Source organism: Dermacentor andersoni, chromosome 10 (assembly GCF_023375885.2).
Source record: "Dermacentor andersoni chromosome 10, qqDerAnde1_hic_scaffold, whole genome shotgun sequence".
NCBI lineage: Eukaryota > Metazoa > Arthropoda > Arachnida > Ixodida > Ixodidae > Dermacentor > Dermacentor andersoni.
Genome location: NC_092823.1, coordinates 60126331 through 60148077, shown reverse-complemented (window position 1 = coordinate 60148077; position 21747 = coordinate 60126331). Strand labels below are relative to the sequence as shown.

General features: G+C 47.8%; 1 protein-coding gene across 1 annotated transcript; it reads right to left on the bottom strand.

The window, feature by feature from the left end:
- Positions 1-4976: 4976 nt before the first annotated feature.
- On the bottom strand, positions 4977-12950 carry LOC129388300 (uncharacterized). The gene is made up of 3 exons (XM_055078447.2): positions 12718-12950; positions 8831-10327; positions 4977-6085 (listed from the first exon to the last, which is right to left on the bottom strand). The coding sequence occupies exons 1-3, from the start codon at positions 12733-12735 to the stop codon at positions 5339-5341; spliced, it is 2262 nt and encodes a 753-aa protein (XP_054934422.2). The 5' UTR covers positions 12736-12950; the 3' UTR covers positions 4977-5338.
- Positions 12951-21747: the final 8797 nt, after the last annotated feature.

Sequence of the window (21747 nt, the reverse complement as noted above, 5' to 3'; positions counted from 1 at the left end):
TATATATATATATATATATATATATATATATATATATAGTTCAGTACCACTGTAGCCTCTTTAATGCAAAATACAGACAGCAAATAGGATGTCGGCGCAAATCTCGTGGCACGTGAATCAACAGAGGCAGCACAGTCACCGGTGTGGGTGGCCACATCTTCATGCTCGTGCACGAGTTGTCCATGCGAGGGTTGCATTTCGACATTACCATCATAATTAACAAAATAGTATAGCGTTATCACGAGCGTAGTGCATGGACCTGCAGTGGCCACGCTCTTGTGTTGCGTTGCAGGACTACTGACACTGGTGCGCCGTAACCACTATGGCAGAGAAAGATAGAGATAATACAGCAAAGGTAAACAGACTCTGTTGTTCGTAAGGTCATGACAAGACGGTATGGACAGCCTCAGTTGACGAAGGTCGTAAGAATCCCTCGGACATGGAAGCCACGCGGTCTCGTGATTTCGCTGCCTGCATACACTGCAAAACGATCACTATTAGAAGAACAAGACAACATAACCTGGAAAAAAAACAATATGTACCATAGTCTGTTTCTTCATTGTTCATCCGTCTCTTTCTGTCATTCAGCCATGTGGCAGCTTATCCTATTAACAAATCTGTATGAGCGTCTGCCAGAGCATAGCAGCAACGTGTGCGGCGGAAAAGAACGCTGCCTGGCACTTCATTGCCGAGCTTGCAACTGCTGCTTTCATTACGAGCACACCTTGTTCCCTCGCCTCCTCTCCCGCGCCGGCCTCTCCCGCTGGGATCGCTCCTTTCTCCTGCGGCTGCTCGTCGGCTGCTACAGCATGGCCGCCCGATTGCACAGACTGCACGGAACAGGCAGCCCCGCATGTGCGGAATGCGGCGAGGATGAGACATTGGAACACCTTCTCCTGCGTTGCCCATCCTTCGACGTTGAGCGCACCGCGCTCTGTGCTTCATATCGCCGAGTCGGACTACCGTGCAGCACAGAGGGTGAGCTCCTATTTCCCGCAGCCCCCGCCTCCATCGCCAAGAGAGCGCTTGCTGCCCTCCTTGGCTTTTGTGACGAGACTCAGCTGAGAGCGCGGCTGTAAGCCCCGCTTTGCTTCTTCTTTAACCTTCTTGTTTTTTTTCCGCCATCTTTCATTCTCTCTCTAATCTTTTTCTCCCCACTCCCCTTACCCCGTGCAGTGCTGTTGAGGTGCCCTCCCTTGAGAGACAGTTACGGCACTGCACTTTTCTCTTCCTTTCATCTTAAAATCACTACTACTACTACTACAAGGCAAGCGCACATTCCAAACACCGACGCATAATTACTAAAGCTTTGTAGATCGCGTGACAGGGTAGCGCCTGTGTCAGAACGTCATCGATGGCTCTTTGTGTGAGCGAATTGATTTCTCAAAGCGAAACTTTTACTGCATTTTCTTCCGGCTTTCCTGGCACTGCTGCTGCGGTGGTCTTGCTCGCGCGCGCCGCTGGGTTTCGTGCAACAACAACAGATGGCGCTTGCCTCCGCGCATCCCGGCCGGCGCCGGTGCGGCAGCGTTTCACAGTTTGCGCGTATGGCACGCCCTGGGCTTGGTTTCCTGTGTGATAAAAAAAAATCATGAGCCATACCACTCTGTGAAGGTGAATGACCAGCCAACCTCTTGAGCGCACGGCACAGAAGTGACACAGAATTTTGAACAAAGCAACAAACCCTTATTGCCTTGATTGGTAGTCGTCGTGAGGAAAGTACCTTTGAAGAAAGCATACACATTTATTTACACACATTTGCATGGACGATTACATATATACGGGTTGTCCCACGTAACTTGAGCTGAACACTAAAAATATAAAAATGCCACGTAACTGGACAGAACCAAGGTAATGTTTTTTGCCGTCGCTTGAAAGTACAGATTTTTTTTTTTCATTCCGCATAATTAGGGAATTACTCTCAATAAATTATACAACTTCTTAATTGTTATAATTAGATAAAATGTCAATGAGAAAACTGTAGAGCAGCATGAAAAACTCCCGATGCACAGGTTTCTCTTGCTCGATAGGTGCTACATAAAACATTTTTCCGAGCGTGAAAGAAGCCCGCGAATACACACAAACTGCCTCGATCGGCCAATGGCGCATTGATGTATTCAGATGCACGTTCAGAGAAGCTTATTAAGACGAAAGCTTTACATGCGCCATCAAGCGAGAAAATCCGTCTTCTGGCGTTATCCCATGGTACCAAAACGCACGTGACCATGTGATGACGCCGCGGTCCTGGCACTAGGCCTGCTGCCTCTCGCACTGCGAAATTCCACGGTGAAAAGCTACGGTGTCGGCCGGAGGACGTGGCCCACACCCAAAAACCCAACCTGGCCTACACCGAAAATTTGATCAAGGTAAATTGAAGTAGATTAAGGTTGGTACAAACTAAATCAAGGTGTATTAAGGCGGAAATTTAATTTCAGGTGATAACTTACACAAGTCCTCATGCTTTCGCCTTCAAATCACATAAGGATAATAATTTGTATTGTAACATGTGAATTTTATTGGAATTCTTACGTGACTAGAAAACGTAGTATATATTCTTTGTGTGCTAGAATATTTTACTTTGAAGTTGTATTATTTTGAACGGTAATTGTATCTTCCATATCTTTATTGAAAGCTGTACCACCTGCTGCTTCGTTTTCTAACAAGCACGATGTACTTAGATTGCAGCAAACAAGATCTCTCAAAAAATGTATTTCAAATAAACTCTGATTTGATTTGAACTCCGATTTGACACTCGAGTGACTCAAATTTTGACTTACCTGTTTAGACAAGTATAGATTTGTTCTAAACTTAGGCCAATAAAGGCAGATACAGCGTAGTAAATAAAGCCACAAGGATGTCTTAAGCCCGAAGCACAAAGGTAAGACAAATCCATAACCATGACCCGCCGTGGTTGCTCAGTGGCTATGGTGTTCGGCTGCTGAGCACGAGGTCGCGGGATCGAATCCCGGCCACGGCGGCCGCATTTCGATGGGGGCGAAATGCGAAAACACCCGTGTACTTAGATTTAGGTGCACGTTAAAGAACCCCAGGTAGTCGAAATTTCCGGAGTCCTCCACTACGGCGTGCCTCAGAAAGTGGTTTTGGCACGTTAAACCCCATAATTTAATTTTTTTTAATCCATAACCATCATTCCTATGGTAACTCAGCAGTCGCAGATTTAGAACCCCTTATAGTAGTTCTTCTAGGAAACAGTTATTTACCACTGCCTCATGTACGGAAGAGGCAAAAAAAAAAAAACGCTTTTTTCCAACGGTCTACGCTAGGAGGAGCTTCTTGCGCTTCTAGAAACCATTTATGAGTGACAAGCAGGTCGTGACAGAAGCCTTTGCTTGCTTCGGGAGGGGTGCTAGCGTCATTGTTCGAAATTTTTTTTTGCCTTATTCGATTTCCTAATATTTGCACTGCTATAATTTTGGATTACTTATTTCGTTCGTCTTGATCACTTTTGCCGGTCTATCCAGTTTGACCGGATGTGCGAGTTTCTAAACTCATGCTCTTTTTTTTGTTACTAGGAGAGGTTGGATTTCTTTTTCTCTAGTTGCAGGAATTCTGACGAATTTCCGCATCTGGAACTACTTTTTGTGAACACCTTTCGTTAGTGCCTTGGACAAAAATAACAAGCATTCACCCCAAACACTTTGCTCTGGCCATGCAGGCGTATCCCACTAACAGTGCAATACACCAACGCGTACATTCGCCATGCCTGACTGCGATCGAGTAACCAGAATAGCGAAAATGTTGACACTCGGTATATGTTCAGCTCCGTTTAGAACGTTCTCTTAATCGAGAGTAAAGAAAAGCGTTCCAAAAAAATTGTCGCGCCACTTCGTTGTTGAAATTTGAAACATGGACCACATGAGCAGCTGGTCGCAGAGATCAGAGAAGTCCACCATCACATAGTTGATGAAGGACACGATATAATATATCAGTGGTTGCCTAGTCACTGTGCCATACGGGGCAATGATCGAGCAGACGCAGCTGCCCGATCCGCCCATGACGGCGTCAACTGCGTTGCCATTCCTCTTTCGAGAGCCGACGCAGCGAAAAAAAAGCTTTCCGCACTTGCGCGTCAATTAACATTAGCTCAATGGAATTCATCCGAATTCACAAGTGCACACCTTCATAGCCTGGACTCTGACTTACAGCTCCGTATTGCGCCCAACCTTCCACGAGGTAACTGCACCCTTCTAGTCTTTCTATGGCTTGGAGTATCATTTTCAAATGCGTAATCATTTCTTATCGGAACGGCCAACAGTCCACTTTGTGACGTCTTCGGGTGCAGCGAAATATACTCGCACACCTTTGCGAGTGCCCTCGTTTCAACCCGCAAAGAGCAGCCCTCTCAACCACCCTAGACCAACTGGACAAGCGCCCAATAGCAAAACCAACATCCTTGGAAACTGGCCTACGCGAACATCACCGCGATCCGCTATGAAGGCGCTGATACGTTACTGAATTAAAAGACACGTGACTTTGTGACGAATTGTCACTACACTGCGTGACGTAGGATTGGATGGTGACGCTGCGTAACACTAGGAACGCCTTCGTAGACCGCGTGATAGTGCCCACAGAAACAGTTCTCTATCTGCGTGTAAGTGCGTGTATGTTTTTTATTCCTTTTCTCTCACACCTATTGCACCCCTTTGCCTCTCCTCTGTTAAAGGGTAGCCAACCGGAGATAATCTCTGCTTGACCTCCCTGTATTTTCTTTGCCTTTCTCTCTCTCTCTCACTAAATATCAGATTCATTCCACAGTGATGCCGGCGGCGAACCTATCCCAAAACAGGAGCTGGCAGGCTTCAGCGGCAGAAGGGACGGTGCTTACATTTCTTTATGACAGGCTACTTTCGCTACTGCTGCGTCACAAGCACACAATTCTGCTGCATACTAGTAGCGACCATTTGCTTTGAAATCAGAAGCTTTCGCTAGCAGTGGTAATGTCGATATAGACAGCGTGCGTATAAAAAAATGTTTATTGCATTTGGCAATTAGATTAATCATCTACAGCAGGCACGTATGTCGCCAATGTGTAAGGGCTAAACAGGAGCATTAACAATCGCAATGTCTTACTTGCAGCCAGTATTACAGCACAGAATAGGTGGAAATAGGCAAAGAGATGCGGGATGACTGTCCAATAAAAACTACCTGAAATTCGAGGCGGAAGGAGCGGTCGAAAAATTAAGCAATAAAAATTTAACATTCCATACTTGAGGCAACATCGCTGTAGCATTTGGAAACGACTGCGAATGGTCGGTTCCACGAAGAGCCGAGCCGCTGTCTGCGAGCGAAGATCTAGCACTAAGCACTTCACTCCCAATCAGTCACAGGCACTCACATATTTACTAGGGGGCTTTATGAATGCCACGGCTTTCAACACGTCGTGGCGCACGAAAATAAGAAGGTCCTGAAAGAGCCGTTGTCCAAGAGCTGTCAAAACAAAGCTCGGCTGGCCACGGAACGCAGAAGAGAGGGCGTAAAAGTGCGTCCTCGTCGCCATCCGGGCCTCGTGGATGCGCTTCGTGGCCGTGCGGGGCGAGAAATCGGCGGTACGCTGAAGCAAGTCCAGAGGCGCCTCACAGGTATGCAGCAGCTCGACGAGAGCGGCAGCTTCCGCATACATGCCGTCCCTCAGGATGACCTCCGCGGCCCAGGCGAGTATCATCTCGTTCCTCTGAACGTGCGGCAAGAAACCACAGTCATGAGCGGCCGCCTCTTCCAGTTCCGGGCCGTGGTACACCTTCACAACAGACACCGACAGGTTGAACGAGAGGGCGCTAATCAGACAGCCCTTGATAACGCCGAAATCTTGCAGGTCGCTCCAGTAGAATTCGAGCCGGTTCAGGCTCCGGTTCAGCTGAAGCATGTCGGCGAACGCTTGTCGGACGCTCGCGGTCCACTCCCAGTGCTCGAGGGTCAAGAGGAGCACGCTCCTGGAACGTGCCAGCGCCTTGAGGATCAGGACGGAGGCGCTCGGAACGACGCAGCAGCGCAGTCGGACAACTTTGAGTGACTTGGCGCTCCGGATAAGCTGAGCCAGGAAATGACCGCCCAGTTTCCCGACATTCTGTGCGGGGAAACAATGCATGCAAATTTTTTTTAAACAAGACAAGAAAGACTTCACCGATCGGCGGCATATCAGTGACTAAGGACAGGCCGTTCTCATAATGCGGGGTGGGGGGTGGGGGGGAGCTTAATGACTGCCACATTTCTTCGGCTAAAATCAGTACCCTTGCTGTTTGTCAGAAGTGGATGGAAGGGGCGCGCCACCGCTGGTACTGAACCTTCCTGCCGTTCAGGCCTGGACTGAGGTCCTCGATAAAAAAATTTACTCTCTTAGCAGTAAACAAGCCCGAAAACGTTTTAGCCATCGCAGAAGTGTAACCTGCGAGTTGTGACATGTGGATGGAGGCTGAGGAAGTTTGCTAAAAAATACGCGCGAATGGAAAAAAAATGGTTGCGACCATAGAGCACCGCCTAGTAAGCATGACCATAAAAGGAACAGAAGCATTTTATCGCAAATTATGTTTTTGCCGTGGTGCATATGACCGTTCGCATAGACATAGCACACATAGCTTCTGATAGCTTACAGAACAGATTTAAAAAGGTAAAATTTTAACATGTTCTACATATTGAAGTCGTGGTTGATTTAGGAACGGCAGAGAAGTCGACTGAACTAGTTTACCATTCTACAATGCGTTTAGGTGTGTGCAGCTTGTTTGGCTTTCTAGACTGGTGAGCTGAGGTCAGACTACCAGGACCTTTGCTTCAGCAAAACGATATCGCCTTGTGCAACTCAAGGCACACTCGACAGAGTGACCTTGTTGGTCGAAGCGGAAAATGTGCATTGGATATGGTCGCTAGGTTCGATGACGCAATTTATCAGTAAAATATTAAGATGAAGAACCTAAAACCTCAGATAGCCTCTCCGATTAGAACTAAACACTCACAAGTTGTCTGCGCTAAGAACAGAAGACACTGCACATGTAGAGAGAGGATGCCAGCATAACATGCCAGATTATACATTCTATATTTGAGGCAACCTTACCGTGACAATTTTTTTACCTTTTGCTGGGATGAACATACAACATCAAAAGACACTGCATGTTGCAGTACGTTACATGGTAAATCAGGTCGTACGTGATGCGGAAGCTGTGGGTTCAGCGCTCACTGGCGTGCCGTCAATTATATCGCTTCTCATTGTAGGAGCACGAATACAGAAATACTTGCGTTGTGTCAGAATTATCAAACCCCAAGTGTCATGCTTTTATTCATGTAAAGTCCAAAGTATCGGCTTTGCTACGTAAAGTTTGGCACTTTCAAATTTTTATTTATGCTAGCCAAACTTAACCCATATAACCTATAGCAACGTTTTTGACGAGCAGCAGCGACTATTCAGTTATGCATAATTCAGTAGTACACGTTTCACCTAATCACCACAATTAATTGATTTCTCCCAAACAACCTTTCATTGATTTCTCTACAAATCAGCTCCGCACGACTAGAATTCAAGTTCGACAAGTCCTAATTTTCATTGATGTGGAACCGTGTCCCAGTATTAAAACCTTAATGTCTGCCTTTACCTATGTCTTAATATGGCAAGGTAATTTACTGCTTTCACTGATCACATAAGGCGACACAGGTTCCCGAATGTACAGACTAACATTCTGATGATTGATCTGTTCCGATTTCGCATGAATCGGTGCGCCATCTATTGCACATAGAGCGCCGTAACGCCGTGTGTAAGACAGACGCCTGCGACTGCGCCGATCGTTTTGAGACCACGAACAATATAAATTCATTTGAGAAACCTTCCTATGGCGCGAATCTTTGCCTCCTCACAATGAAACAACCTTCCCACGGGAAACGCAACTCGGCTTCCCACCAAACCCGGTGTGGCGAAACTTCTAGTGCAGTCACCGCTACTCGCACGAAAACCTTTTCGCCTTTGTCTTTAAAGGCGGGTGCAAGCGGTGACTACTAAAAAGGCTGAAATTTAGTATACAATAGAGAAAGTAGATAATACAAAGCAAACTTGAAACTTAATCTCACCTTATATACACAACATTCAAATACCACTAGAGCCTCAAAATATTATTAGGCCCATGAGTGACGAGCATAGAGGCCAAGTGACTCTCGAGCAAGTTATCACGGGGTCCCAGGAACCAGAATATATCCTTTAAGAATGCGCTGATGATGATCTCTCATGTCTACTATTAACGAATAGCCTAAATTTAGAAGCAGAACTTGAAGCAGACAAAATGAAACGTGGTTGTTACGCTGCCCGCGTGATGTGTTGCATTCTCGATGTCCTGTTCGTAAACTGTAGCTATACACTAAAGCAAGGATGAGCCAACTAGCTTAGAAAAAGCTGTTCTTAACTCTTTTCCTTATTGGCCCTCTATGCCTAAGAGTGGCTTTTGGGTTGACAAAAGTCAACATCGATCGAATATGTATTTCAGCGCCGTGATGAAGGGCCAGAGCGCATGTGAATCTAGACACAGCCTGAAAACTTTAACAGAGCACGCCGAATCAAAGACGGTACAGCGTATTTTCCTACTCTTCGTGTTAAATATGCATCCCACGCTGTACCGTGAAATATGCCACACCAAGAAGCCTAAGAATGTAAGCACAGCCACAAACGCTTTTTTTTTACACTGCAAGGCAATGCGTGCTGCTCGTGCCACTCAGTGACGTGGTTGTTAAGTCTATCTCAACGTGCATGTCTCTCAGTACAACGAACAGTACGTTTAGCCACGAAGCACATGCGTCCACTCTCGTGAACTACGTTAACGAGCATAGCAGATCTTACTTGGAGCGTGCTGACGCAGAGACTTTCCAGAGACCTCACCGTGCTCTTTAGGGCAAGCAGAATAGGTTCAATGTCTATCTCTTCGTCGTACGAGATGGACACGTTGACAAGCGTGGAGTTCCGTCGCAGCGCGTCGCACAAAGGCAACACGAGGCAGTCGTTGAAGACGACTGTGACCTTGTCGCACAGACCAGCTTCCACTATGTGCCTAAACAACAGCAACTGCTCCTCCGGCTCCCCATCCAGAGCTCCCAGGTTGAGTTCTTTAAACCGGCCAAATACTAAGCGCCTTTTGAGGGCAGTAACGAAGGACATGCCTTCTGTGGGCGTGAGGTTGCACTCGTCCACATGAAGCTCGCAGAGCGTCGTGCTCATTGCAAGCCCTTCGGCGAGCTGACTCACCGGTAGACGCGCGAGCACCGAACCCGAAAGCACCAGGATGACCAGCGAACTTTTGCCCACAATTCGCTGCAAGTCGTCGAGCGCGCAGTGAAAGCTCAAAAGTTTTGTTGTGTCGAAACAGGCCTTCAAGCGCTTGCAGGACGCATTGTTCTCCAGGAAATCCGCAAGCGCATGCAGCACTTGCCCGTCATGAATAATCGGCTCCAGGGTCAGTTGGTACAGCGAAGAATTGCCGACGAGACCTTGAAGTAGGCTTACCAAGCCGTGGTTGACGTGGACGTACAGCCTTGTTATAGTGAGCGACCGGCCGATTAGAGACAGCGCTTCCGTGAAAATGGACTGAGGTTCTTTGGCGGTCATCTTGATTCGAAAGTCCTGTAGTTTCTTGTGCTCAACTACTTTAGTGACGAGCTCGGAGAAGGCGATGAGGCTCATCTCTACGTCGATGAGAACGAGGGCGACCAGAAACGCGTTTGTTTCCACGAGCTTGGCCAGGGTAGTGACCTCATGATCAACCATGTGCACCATAGACAATCCTAGCTCTCTTAGTCGAGATAGACCGTCTAGAGCGCTTATCCAAGGCTCCGACCCTCCGAGACAAGGTGCTCTGAACAGATCGTTGCCGTGTATCTCGCACTTTTCCACAAACTCCGTGAGCTTCAGCAGAGACAAGAAGAGTGAGCCGTGCCTTGGTGCGGCGACGGGAATGGAAAGGACAACGCCACAGATGCAGCGATGCTGTCGCAAAAGCCACAGGTACAGGCAGAGGAACTTGACGTCGTCTTCCACACACAAGTCATCCGGCTCGACGTTCAGTGTCCGAAAGTGAAGCGTTCCTTTTTGCAGCTGGATCACCTCGACTCCGCGACGGTTGAACAAATCGTTCCACGCTAGCTGCAGACTGACCGCCCAGCACGGAGTGTCGCCGTCGTATGTGCAGAGGGGGCTGACAAGTAGAGTGGGCTCGTTAAGGTTCCAGAACTCTTCGTCGGCGGCGTTGAAGATAGCGAGCACGTCGTCCGCACTACCGAATGCATCAGCATCCGTATCGGCGAGGATTCTGGCGAAACCGGCAAGAGTGGCACCCGGGTCTTCCTGTTGAAGAAATAATATGGGATAAACGCAAGGACATTGGGTATTTACGCACGACAGCCATAATACCCATGTAACCGCGGCAGCCACGCAGTAATATTTTTGCGCGCTTATGGGTACTGACTTACTCTATATGTCCAAAACCCTAAGGCTTAAGCAACAAAATAAAATTCTTAACGGGGACACGAAAGTTTTACATGACTCTGATACAAGTAAACATAACGACAGCAAAGCACGGGACACGAAAGCTGCATGGAACAAGAAATAATTGGTGAAAGACACCGTGAAAGAACGTTTCTGAGCAATCAATGTCACGCTCTCGCGTCCCCGAGTAAAATTGGCAGTAGCTTAGCTCGGCTATGCCAGGATGTACGTAGCGAAAGCTAAGGCATAGCATGGTTAGCCTTGGTTAATCTTGATTGCAAGTCCAGGTTACTCTGCTTGTCTAGCTATGTTGCGGCATTTAGCCAGTCGTTCGGCGCGCTGTTCGTCTGTTTCCTGGGCGATTGTTTCCTCTTCATCTCGTTCCGATGTCGATTCCAGGCCTCCTCCTGCTTATCAGAATTGTCGCCGTCCATACTGCCGCCTCAACTGTGGTTGCGGCGCACGCGAGCTCACCTTTTCAATCCTCCGACATGTTATCAAGCATGCGACGCAGCTGGCGAAGCGAGCGGGGGTGGACGCAACGACGAGGAACGCGCTGTGACGTCATACCAAACGGCGCTGGCGGAAAGGCGCGGCGCTGCGCAGCGACGGAACACCTGTGGCTCGGTGCTACTAGTGGCGTACGTGCAGTAGTGACTAGGGAGCGAGAGAGAGCGAAATAACCGCCCCGAGGCGCGCGTTGTGACGTCATGTGCCTCCTCGGAGCACCGCCACGGCGAAATCGCAAGTTCGCGGCTAGTAAAGTTTTCGCTTTAAAACTTCCCTGTTCTTTGACAGGTACGCCAACGCGGCCTCATGACCGTTACGGTGAGGTTACGAGACGCGTTCCTTGCGGAAAGCCGCTGCGCGTTTATCTTGATGCGCTGTTGCGTCTTCTCGACTCATCGAAGCTTCGCTTAAATCTGCGTGGGATCTGCAAGTTTTCAGCAGTCACTTAGCCAACGTCTGATCCCGACACACAAACGATGGTTTCCAGTGATTCCGTGAACGCCGTTCTCCAGAAAGTAATGTAAGATTGTTAAATTTTGTCGATATGCTGAGTGCGAACTTGCGCATTGCGCGCTCTCGGATTGAGTACAAGATGGAGCGAGTTGTTAGAACAACCTTGTGGATATTGAAACGTCATGAACTTCCCAGAAAGCCACGTTCGTGTGTGAGCGTTTAGTCTCACGAAGGTATACGTGTTCTTTTTGAACATTGTTCAAGCTTGTGCTTACCGCAGGTATTTCTGTGCTATATATAATTGGCTGCAGTGCCAAAACTAACTGCATAAGTGTCAACTTATGCATAAGTGTCAACTTATGCACGTTATAATTAACGCAACGTCGGTTATATCGGGACGTTTTATTTACCGTGCTGGGTTGCTGTAGCCGAAACCAAGTAAATCGGGTGCTCGTCATAGCGATTAGTGAATATCTGAACATAGCGCGCTATGTATGTATTAATGTTAGCGAACGCAAATTGAGAGGCATTCGTTTCTTTCAAGTTCTTCCATCTCATTCTGATCTGTACTTTCGCGACAGTTAATTGAGAGCTAGCCACTTCAAGTTCTTAAATACAGCATTCAAATTCCAGATTAGAATATATACATCTTAACATTCCCCATTACCATGTACATGGGACACAGAAAACGACGGCTTCACTCTCCTTAATGCGTGAAACTAGCATCAAGGCTAGGCTGCAAAAACATGAGCTTATTTTGCTGCTTTCCACGCTATCCAGACGCATTCCGCGTCAACAATTGTTGCTTTAAGGTTTGGATGAAGCCGCATTGCCTGGGAATTCTGATGTACTATTGCGAGCTCCCTGAAATGGGGTAAGCCAGTGCGTGGTAGCTACTTTCGTTCCGCACGCTACGTCAAACTACGCTGCGCAAAGGCCGGCAAGACGAGGCAGTGCATATGAAAGAGACACACGCCGCGAATTTCACTGATGAACGCGCCCCGTGACCGTCCGCCCAGACGGTTGAGTGACGCGACAAAGCCGCAGCCACCACCGTCCACAGAATACAAGCCATGAGAACGGGCGACTGCATGTGCATCTCAAGCGTGCTAGCTGGCGTTCGGTGAAGAACCCACAGCTTGGTTGCACTCATACATCGGTTGAGAAATTGCGACCACCGCTCAAAAGCAATAGGCAGGTGAAACTGGCCAAGCAAGCTATTCGCTTCACAACAGAAACCGACCAGTAAGACACCCGACTGCAGTTCAGCAAAAACTAGCACTCACCTCAGCGGCACAAGCCATTGCTCCTACTTTCGCTCGGTCTAACTTGAACGATCACTTAAGCTGTGTCTCCACCCTGTGCACCTGAAGCAGACCGCCCTGGCTGCACCATGGAGGCCCCTGCGGTTCGCAGCAGCTTCAAGAACGTCTTTACTAATGTACAAACTTCGAGCGAGTGGCCAAGAATTATGAACTTATGACGATGTGCAAGCACTGTCCACGCACGGGCCTCGCAGTTTGTATCCCTGTGATGTCACCGCACACTTATCAGTGCAGTCTCAGTTGCCTGTGCGCACGGATGCTCTGAAAGACAGCGCTTGCGCTTACGTTCTTGAACGGGAGCACAAAATTGTCGGCAGCATTTTTCTGTTTTTTCTGGGCATGGGGAGAGGCGCTTCCGAAGCAGTCACTTTGTTCATGCTGGACAGTTAGTGGATTTTAAACCTCTGCCACGTTTACCTGAGCTGAAGTTAGCCAGTTAATGAGATAACTTTGCAATGAGCATGTGCAACGACAAAAGAAAAAAAATCCACACATGATTACGATAGTCCCTAATGCGAAATTTGAGCGCAGCTATATACGTGTTTTCATTTCATGATACGTTGGCTTTCATGATCTCGTGCGGCACGTTGCAGACGGAGTGAAGTGTGACGCGAGTGCTTGGCTAATCTGGAGATCGAGAGAGGCAGCGCGTGGGTGATGCGTGGCCGCAATTCAGAGCAGCCGTCGCAGACAGACCTCCCAGACGACGCACGCTATTGGCCGCCATCTCGTAGCCATCGTCGCCGCAGTACGCTTTTCTTCTCATGTGTTCACCACACTCTCCTCCTCCACTTTCCTCCTCACGTCTTTCATCAGGTGCTGCGCTCCACGTTCACTCTTTCCTCCTTCCCTGTACTCGTCCGCTCAGTTACGCCGACGCTCGACGCAAAAAGACGGCGTAACCCAACCTCACGACGACTCTAGACGTTAACGGGATTAGCAGTGAAGCAATGTAGCGAGACACAGTATTGCCACCGACGAAACGCGTCATGAATGAGCCGAGATACATGTAAATGGATAGTGAAGATTCCACAGAAGCCCATACGTCTTTAAAAAGCAGCCTGTTGCGACCGTCGCCATCTGTGTGTTAGGCAAACAATTTCTGTGAAGAAGAACTCATTAAAAAGCACGATGTCGCTCGCGGAAGCAGAAGCAACGTCGTGATGGTGGGATGTTTGACGGGAGTGTTCAAATTACTTTCCGTCTGGAATTTCAATCACTACGCGAACAGTTATTTTTCTTTTCTTGCCTTGCAGCTCACCTTGGCTTACGTGCCAGCGTGTCTTTAAACTATAGGAAGGTAGCAAAGTGAGCATAATAAGCTCCTAATGAAGGTAATAGTTTCCAAGCGTTCGTAAGAACGCGAGGGAAATCGGTTGGGAGTAAGCGACCGCGCCAGATAAATTTCAAGGACAATTCAGATTTATTCCCTTAAGATTATGGGCCTAATATACACAACCTAATTAAAGAAATACGTTTCGTGGCAGAAAAGTTGCCCATTGCAATCAAACATTTTCTGCGACATCGTGTATTCATGTGCAACGGTTACATAACGGGACAGTGTTGAACCTTTTAATTTAAAAAAGCATTTCAACCTGCTAATTTTGCTCCTTGTAGCACAGAGTTAATGTTAAGGAGGTTGAGTTAACGCTGCGCGACGTTTCTCGGCGCAGTGCTCCGTGTTCCACGTCAAAGCGGGACACGGCAAGTTGGGCGCAGCAGCAGTGCGAATATACACGATAACGCACAGTCTGCAGTCGCACCTTCGTTTGCGAATGAATGCCGCACCATAGCTCAGTGGAAATTCGGCATGAAGCGCACGCCATTCCTTGAAGAAATGTGCACACAAATGAAAGCTAGCGCCAAACCACCGCCCTCAATTGAGCGATGCGATTCCGCACGACTTATAAGTTGTACAGAGGTTTGCACAGCCTGGCTAGCTCTTCTACCCGCAGCACTGGTCTGTAGGGTTCACGCAGAGCTATCTACAAAATTGTAAAATGTTTTTACGACGCCAAAATTATCTCATTGTCAGTTGCTACTTTATTTTGCAGTTTATCGGTACCGTGAGCAAACATACGGGATGCGCCATAAATACTGTCACAAGGTTCATTCGTGATATTTTAAACGAGAATAAAAAGGTCTAAAAAATAATTTTTGATGCATTTGCCCAATATATTAGGAAAGCAACACAAACATTTCATTCAATATCTTCGCTCTTGGCCTTCATCGTGGCCATGAAATGTTTTGTGTTTGCTTCAATTGAGGCCCACAAGGTATGCCAAAAGATTTTCATGCATGCATCCCTCCAGCGATGCTTTCAGGGCCGCTATGCTGGTGTGCTGGTGTGGTGATGGGCAGGATCTCGTCTTCGAGAAGAGCTGACAGACGGAAGCGCACGGGATATACAGGTTGTTTAAGCGAATACTTTCAAATTTTTGTAAAAGTTGCCTATAGCAGATAGCTTAATTCTAGTTTATGAGCCGGTCTACTCGATGCCGAGGGACACTACTTGCGAAAAAAAATTGAAATGCAAAATCAACTAATTAACAATAATTCACTAATTAGCTTATTAGCTAATTGCATTATGGGACATATTGCAATTTACTAATTCTAGGCGTGGAGTTGGCAAGGCGGGTCCACTTGGAACGAATTTAAAGATGACACCGGCTTCGAGATATAAATTCCCGAACTTTGCGAAGAAATGCATTGGCGTTCCAGTTAACATGTTAAAAAAACGTCGTTTCATGCACTGAAGCACACAAGCAACCGGAACGCCATTTTGCTTTCTCCGCAAAGTTCACGAATTTATATCTCGAAACTGGTGTCGTCCTGAGAATTTGTTCCAAGTGGATCAGCCTTGCGAAGTCCATTAACAATTGGTAAATCGCAATATGGGTCATAAGATAATTCGCTAAAAAGTTAATTAGGGAAATCTTGTTCATTAATCGGTTTTGCACATCAATTTTTTGTGTGTGTTCGCCGCTTCGTGTAGACTAGCTCATAAACTAAAATTGAGCTATCTGCCAAAGGCAATCTTTAAAACATGTTGAAAGTGTTCGCGGAAACACCCTGCATGTCAAGGGAGCTTGTCGGCCACTCTTCAACCGGTTAGAAGCCTGACGTGAGTGCGCGACACCTGTGGTGTCAATTTCTTCGATTCTTGCAGGACACCGTCCGGCTGTAAAGTACACGATGGCTATCCGGTGTGGTACTGGACCCAGGGCAGCGATTGAGGCTCCAGAGTACATTGAAGGCCAGTGTCAAGCATTTTGCCTCTGGCACGAAAGCCAAATCAATCCGGCCTGTAGTGGTTACCACACCTGAAACCTTGGCAGATGCCATATCGGAGGTTTTTAACAAAGCTGCCTAACTGGCTTCACTGGCCAGCTCTGCTATGAGAGCAAGCACACGGAATTTCTTAGTGTTGTGACAGGCCTGTACCGCCAGGTGAAGACATTTGGCAAGGGCGTGTTCCCTTCGCGGCCTGTGCCAAGAGCAGCCCGCATTTTACAGAGAAGCTTGTAGCCTCTCGCTGGTCGGCAGTTCTGGTGTCCATGTCCGTGGACAAGAATATGGGCAGATCTCGCAGTTAGTGAAGCAGCGGAGGTGAAGCAGGCTTCAAGCGCTCAGCGAAGTGAAGCGAAACGAGCGCACATTGTTTGAAACCACGCATACAAGGTACTGAACAGCATTCATTTCAATAAAGAACAAGCACAAAACAAGCATCCGAACCACATAATTGATGGTAAAGCGCTCCTAATAAAAATCCGAAGCACGTAGCACTCCACGCATACTTATCCCGGTAACTATTACTGTTGTACAACCTCCCGCATCGGCACCACCTTGCGACGTGGGGATGTTGTCGCTAGCTTTTCGTACATAATAGAACCAGCCTAGCAACTAATTACCATGAACACGAGAAGCGGCAAAGGGAAATAATTGGCTGAAGGCTTAGCTTGGTTAAGCCTGGAAGATTGCGAAAGCAATATCCTTGGCTGCGCCTTGGTTCGGCTGATGGTGTGGACATGGTTGCCCTTTGTTAAACTTATGGCTATACATCATCCGACATAGCGCAAGGCAGCGCGCCGACCACTGCGAGGACCCGAGCTGTAGCCTCATTCATCCTCCTTGCGTGACGTCACACCAGCGAGCGCTCTCTCTCGGTAGCGCCGCAGCAGCGGCGCGCAAGGCTTCGCCTCCACCATCGATGCCGCGAGCTGGGGCCCCGTCTCTCGGTCTGGCGTGACGTCACACGGTCACGTGACGCGCAGCTGTGCGAGGAGGCGCCACGACCACCGATGAGCCGAAAGTGCGAGCAGTATTGCTTTCGCAATAAAAGGAGCGGCGGTGCGACCAGCGGCGGCGTATTGTCAAAATTACCATTACTGTGTTACCATTACAGCCATTACTCTAAAGCAATAAATCACTGCATACCCCCTTGGGAGTTGTAGTGGTCGTTTTCAACAGCTTCACCCTACATCCATTTTCGCAGGGCCCGGGTGGCGAGTAAATGTTTTTCTCGTCTTCCCTTTCTCTATACCTCCCTCTGTCTGTGTCTTCCTTTGGAAGTTCTAGGGGAACATCTAGAGGTCCCTTCGCACGGCGCTTCTCATTGTTGTCGACGACCCGTTCAGCTCCAAAGCAGCCTTCTCTCTGATCATAGCCTATAAGTGTCATTGGAACCTCTTCCTCACAAGGTTCCAATGACAGTCGTAGAGGAAGGATCGGAAGGCTGCTTTGGAGCTCAACGTGTTCCTTTTCTCACAAATTGTTTAACGCGAGAAATGGTCACAGAGACAAGATGACCACTGTGAGCCCAGTGGACAATGTTTCGCTGAATTTTTACAACTTTGTCGGCCACGCGAATGCAGAGTCCGGCAAACCTCAGCAATGAGATTGCATATCGGTGGGGTCCAGGGCCTGCCATATTCCAAAATGTAAACAAACCAGCATGAAACACGGTCAAAATACATAAGAAAGAGTTACGAAATGTTTGAAGAAAGGATATGAAGAAATGTGAAGAAAGAAATCAGAGGCACAAGTATGGATTGAAGCGTGTGACAATTATTATGGCGCGCGTTGCATGATGAGCCTATTCTCAAGAGTAATAAAAAGTGTTGGGTCAGCGAAATCCCCTGTTGCAGTTCAACTAGCGGCAATAACTGCGCGACGTTTCAACGGAGGAGCAGTGTTGTATTGGCTTTTATAGTGCCAGCGGGCAATGGGCTAATGAGGTATGAAAACAATATGAAATTCCAGTCGTCTACTACATTGGCGAAAGTCACTTGTATGCAGCAGCTGTAAGCGGAGTTCCAGCATAAAACAAAAGTGCGCTCTTCAGGCCATTAGTACGCTTTTTAGGCACTTCTTCCAACAGTCACCGAATGAAGTGGTATAGTTTGTGGTAAACACACCTGTAAGTTTTATTTGCAGCTGGAGATGTTATCCTCGTCAGAGGACTCGCATAATGTGTCATGTGCCATAATGTGCCCAGCGCGCTAGACACAGGTGGAACGATTCCTGAAATTGCAGTTCAACTACAACATACGGAAACATGCACATGTAATCGAAGCTATAAATCACATTTTCTCTGGTTGATATAGTAAATGGCTTCAAATAGGCGGCACTGAGTTATAGCTTTTTTTCACTTCCGCTTATGCTTACCATATGTAACTTCAGTCAAGACGAACCGACGTACAAAATCCCATTGTTTAAGATGTACTAATCCGTACTAACCCTGGTACTTGCGCTAATAAATTTCCAAACGTGACAAGATATCCCGACAGCTTCGTCAGGTGACTAGTGGGCACAGCGCGCATGCGCACGCACATAGCGCCACGCGGTGGGCAAGACCGCAAACGTGTGTATCATCTACGACAAGCGATTAGTCAAGAAACACCGTAGTGAGCCCACTTGGGCTCGCTACGCGCCTCGCCGAGCATGGGCCATTGCAGGTGACGCATCTGTGGGTGCTATAGTCATGCTAGTAAGAGGTTCCCACGCAATGCACGATTTCAGCCACAAAGCAGCTGGTTCGCAGCAGCACAAGTTGGAACAATTTATTAAGTGAATCGACACTCCAATATATCTTGCTCCGTGGATCTGACTATTCAGCCTGTTCGAGCTCAACTTCAGGGTGGGAGGTTTTCATGCTTTGTTGTTTCTTTATTAGGTGCTGTCTTGGAAGACATTGCTGCTTATTTTTCTCTCGTGATGTCTCGCAGCATGTGGGACCACCAACATTTATTCAGGTATTTATGGATGTAAAGGTTTGGCCTTGATATCCAGCTGAGGATATTTGTGGACAATACGTAGGATTTTTTTTCGTCGTACTTGTGTACAACTTTCTGTGTAGAATTAGGAGCACCTGCTTCCGAACAAGTAGATTTGCCATGCTTGTCTGACAGAGCGACCGGGTGACTCGCCATGGTTCCTTAGTGGCTGTTGTTGTTGGGCTACAAGCACGAGGCCGCGGGATCCAATTCGGGCCACGGCGGCCGCATTTCGAGGGTGGCGAAATGTGAGAGCACCCGTGTGCTTTAAGTGTACCTGATTTAAGTGCACGTTAAACAACCCCACGCGGTCCAAATTAATCCAGAGCCCCCCACTAGGGCGTGTCTCTTAATCAAATCGTGATTTTGGCACGTAAGTCCCCAGAATGTATTTTTCTTTTTGCAACCAGGCGAGCTTACGATGTAATGTTTAACCTAGTTTAGTAACGTCAGCAGCAACGCTGCTCCAACAAAGATATGGCAGGCTTTGTCCTATTTGTGTAAAGACTGCTCATCTTGTCACCGGACTACTTGCAGCACTTCTAAGGTCACAAGTAGACACTCACGCAGACAGCGCAGCTTACGTCAGACCCACGAATATAAGCAATGGTAGTCAGTTAATAATAATGATGCTGCTTATTGGTATCCTTTTTGAAATGGGGCCGGGACAAAAAGTCCCCTAAGCAGCTTAATTAAATCTCGTTTTATTACATCTATCGCTGTCTAACCTTTTGCCTATATGATCTGGATCTTGACTTTCGTACTTAAAATCTGTATTGCTAAAATTTGCCATTACCTACATATACAATTATTCTAATTCTATGAACATCTTTCCACCCTTTCTTCTACAAATAATCTAATAGTCTAACTTATCTCGACTGAAGATCACATAACCTTTCGATCTTCTTTGAATCCCAACGCTTTTGGTGAGTCGACGCTCCCTACGGGTCAATAAGAACCCCCTTGGACGTTGAAGCTAAAAGTGTTTCTCGACATGAACCTGGTCCTGTAATTTATTCAAGAAGCACAGTACATGCGTGAAAGCACGATGCATAATATTGCACTCCAGTAAAATCAGCAATGTTAAAAATACTAAATTTGTGCCCAGTACAGTTCAATCGAAATAGCCAACCTACGCACCCTTATAAGGCGCACACTGATGAAATCGCTCAAATTCAATGTGACCGCGAGCGCATGCCACGAAGCGGTGCCGAGCCATGACCGCAGCGCCTGCGTTCGCTGCGTTCCGCAGTGATTTGTCCTTGTTCGCATCCTTGATTTCGTGCAAACCAAGAGTGCCCACATCCACCGTGGTTGCTTAGTGGCTATGGTGTTGGGCTGCTGAGTACGAGGTCGCGGTATCGAATCCCGGCCGTGGTGGCCGCATTTCTATGGGGGCGAAATGCGAAAACACCCGTGTGCTTCAATTTAAGTGCACGTTGAAGAACTCCAGGTGGTTCAAATTTCCGGAGTCAGCCACAACGGCATGCCTCAATTATATCGTGCTTTTGGCACGTGAAACCACATTTTTTTTAAGAATGCGTACAACGTAAGCATTTTCTCACCAAAGCGGGAATGTCATTCATTCGCCGAGGTCACAGCTATGTTCACTGGGCAAACAGGTCAGTAAATACAGAGATGTATGAATGCAGAGTGCAGCCAAAGTTGTAGAGGGCGTTGTTACAAGATGAAAGAAAAAAAGATACATACAACGTGCACAAAAAGTGACGATGCACTTATTGCGTTTCAGAAGGACTTCAAAAAGAGCGCTTGTTGAAGAAACCTCAGTGCCCTTCCTCTCTGTGAAGAAGGATGACCGACAAAGCTGTGTATGTGGGCCCCTTAATGTCGAACTGCAACTCCACCGCGGGTTGGCCTGGCATTGCACTACCTTCGGGATAGGCCTCGTATGGGGAGTGCTTCACGCCTGCTTCACCTCCACCGCGGGTCGGGCCGGTGTTGCACTATCTCCGGGATCAGCCCACGTATGGGGGTGCTCAACGCCTTCACCTCCGCTGCGAGTCGGGCCGGTATTGCACTATTTCCGGAATCGGCCCACGTATGGGGAGTTTCTTGCTTACCACGCCAAGGACACAAAAATTTCCTTGGACTACCGGTAGAGGTATACAGCATCGCTGTAAAATGAGGCTTACCTGCTGTCTGTTCGCACTCGCTTGAAGCGCTGTCTTACATTTTGACCGGAGTTACAGCACCACTGCGCGTAACATTAAGAGTAGTAACTCTTGGATGGTATTGATTCTGTACACCTTGAATAATAGTTCCGTTCATGAAAAAGAAAAGAAACGTTTGAAGGTTCGCTCAGTAGAGCGTACCATCATGTCGCCCATGCAAGCGACGTACAGTTCCAGCTTGTGGCCGAAGTGCGCCCGATAACAAGCATCCAGATATCTACTCGGATGCACTTTCTTCTCATTCGCAACAACTATTGGCCGTTTCGCAGACCGCGCGTCACGCGCTTTTGTGTCGTGGCGCGCCAGCGGCCGGCTGATGGCGATAACGGAAGCCCGTAACCTCCAGCAGCCTTGCCGAGCTCCCGCTTGCATTTCGCGGCGTTTCCCGCGAAGTGACATTTCAACATGACGACATCCTGCGTCTACAGTCAACGATTGAACAGCTTCACCGTCCCTCGATAGAAGGGGCCTCAACGACCTTGATGGGAAACTTGCTTCCTGTCCGGAGCAAGTAGCAACAAGAA

Excerpts from the sequence above, each read along its gene's own strand:
- LOC129388300 (XM_055078447.2), bottom strand. Across the intron at positions 6,086-8,830 it reads TCTGCGTCAGCACGCTCCAA|AATGTCGGGAAACTGGGCGG; the intron begins GTAAGATCTGCT and ends TTCCCCGCACAG.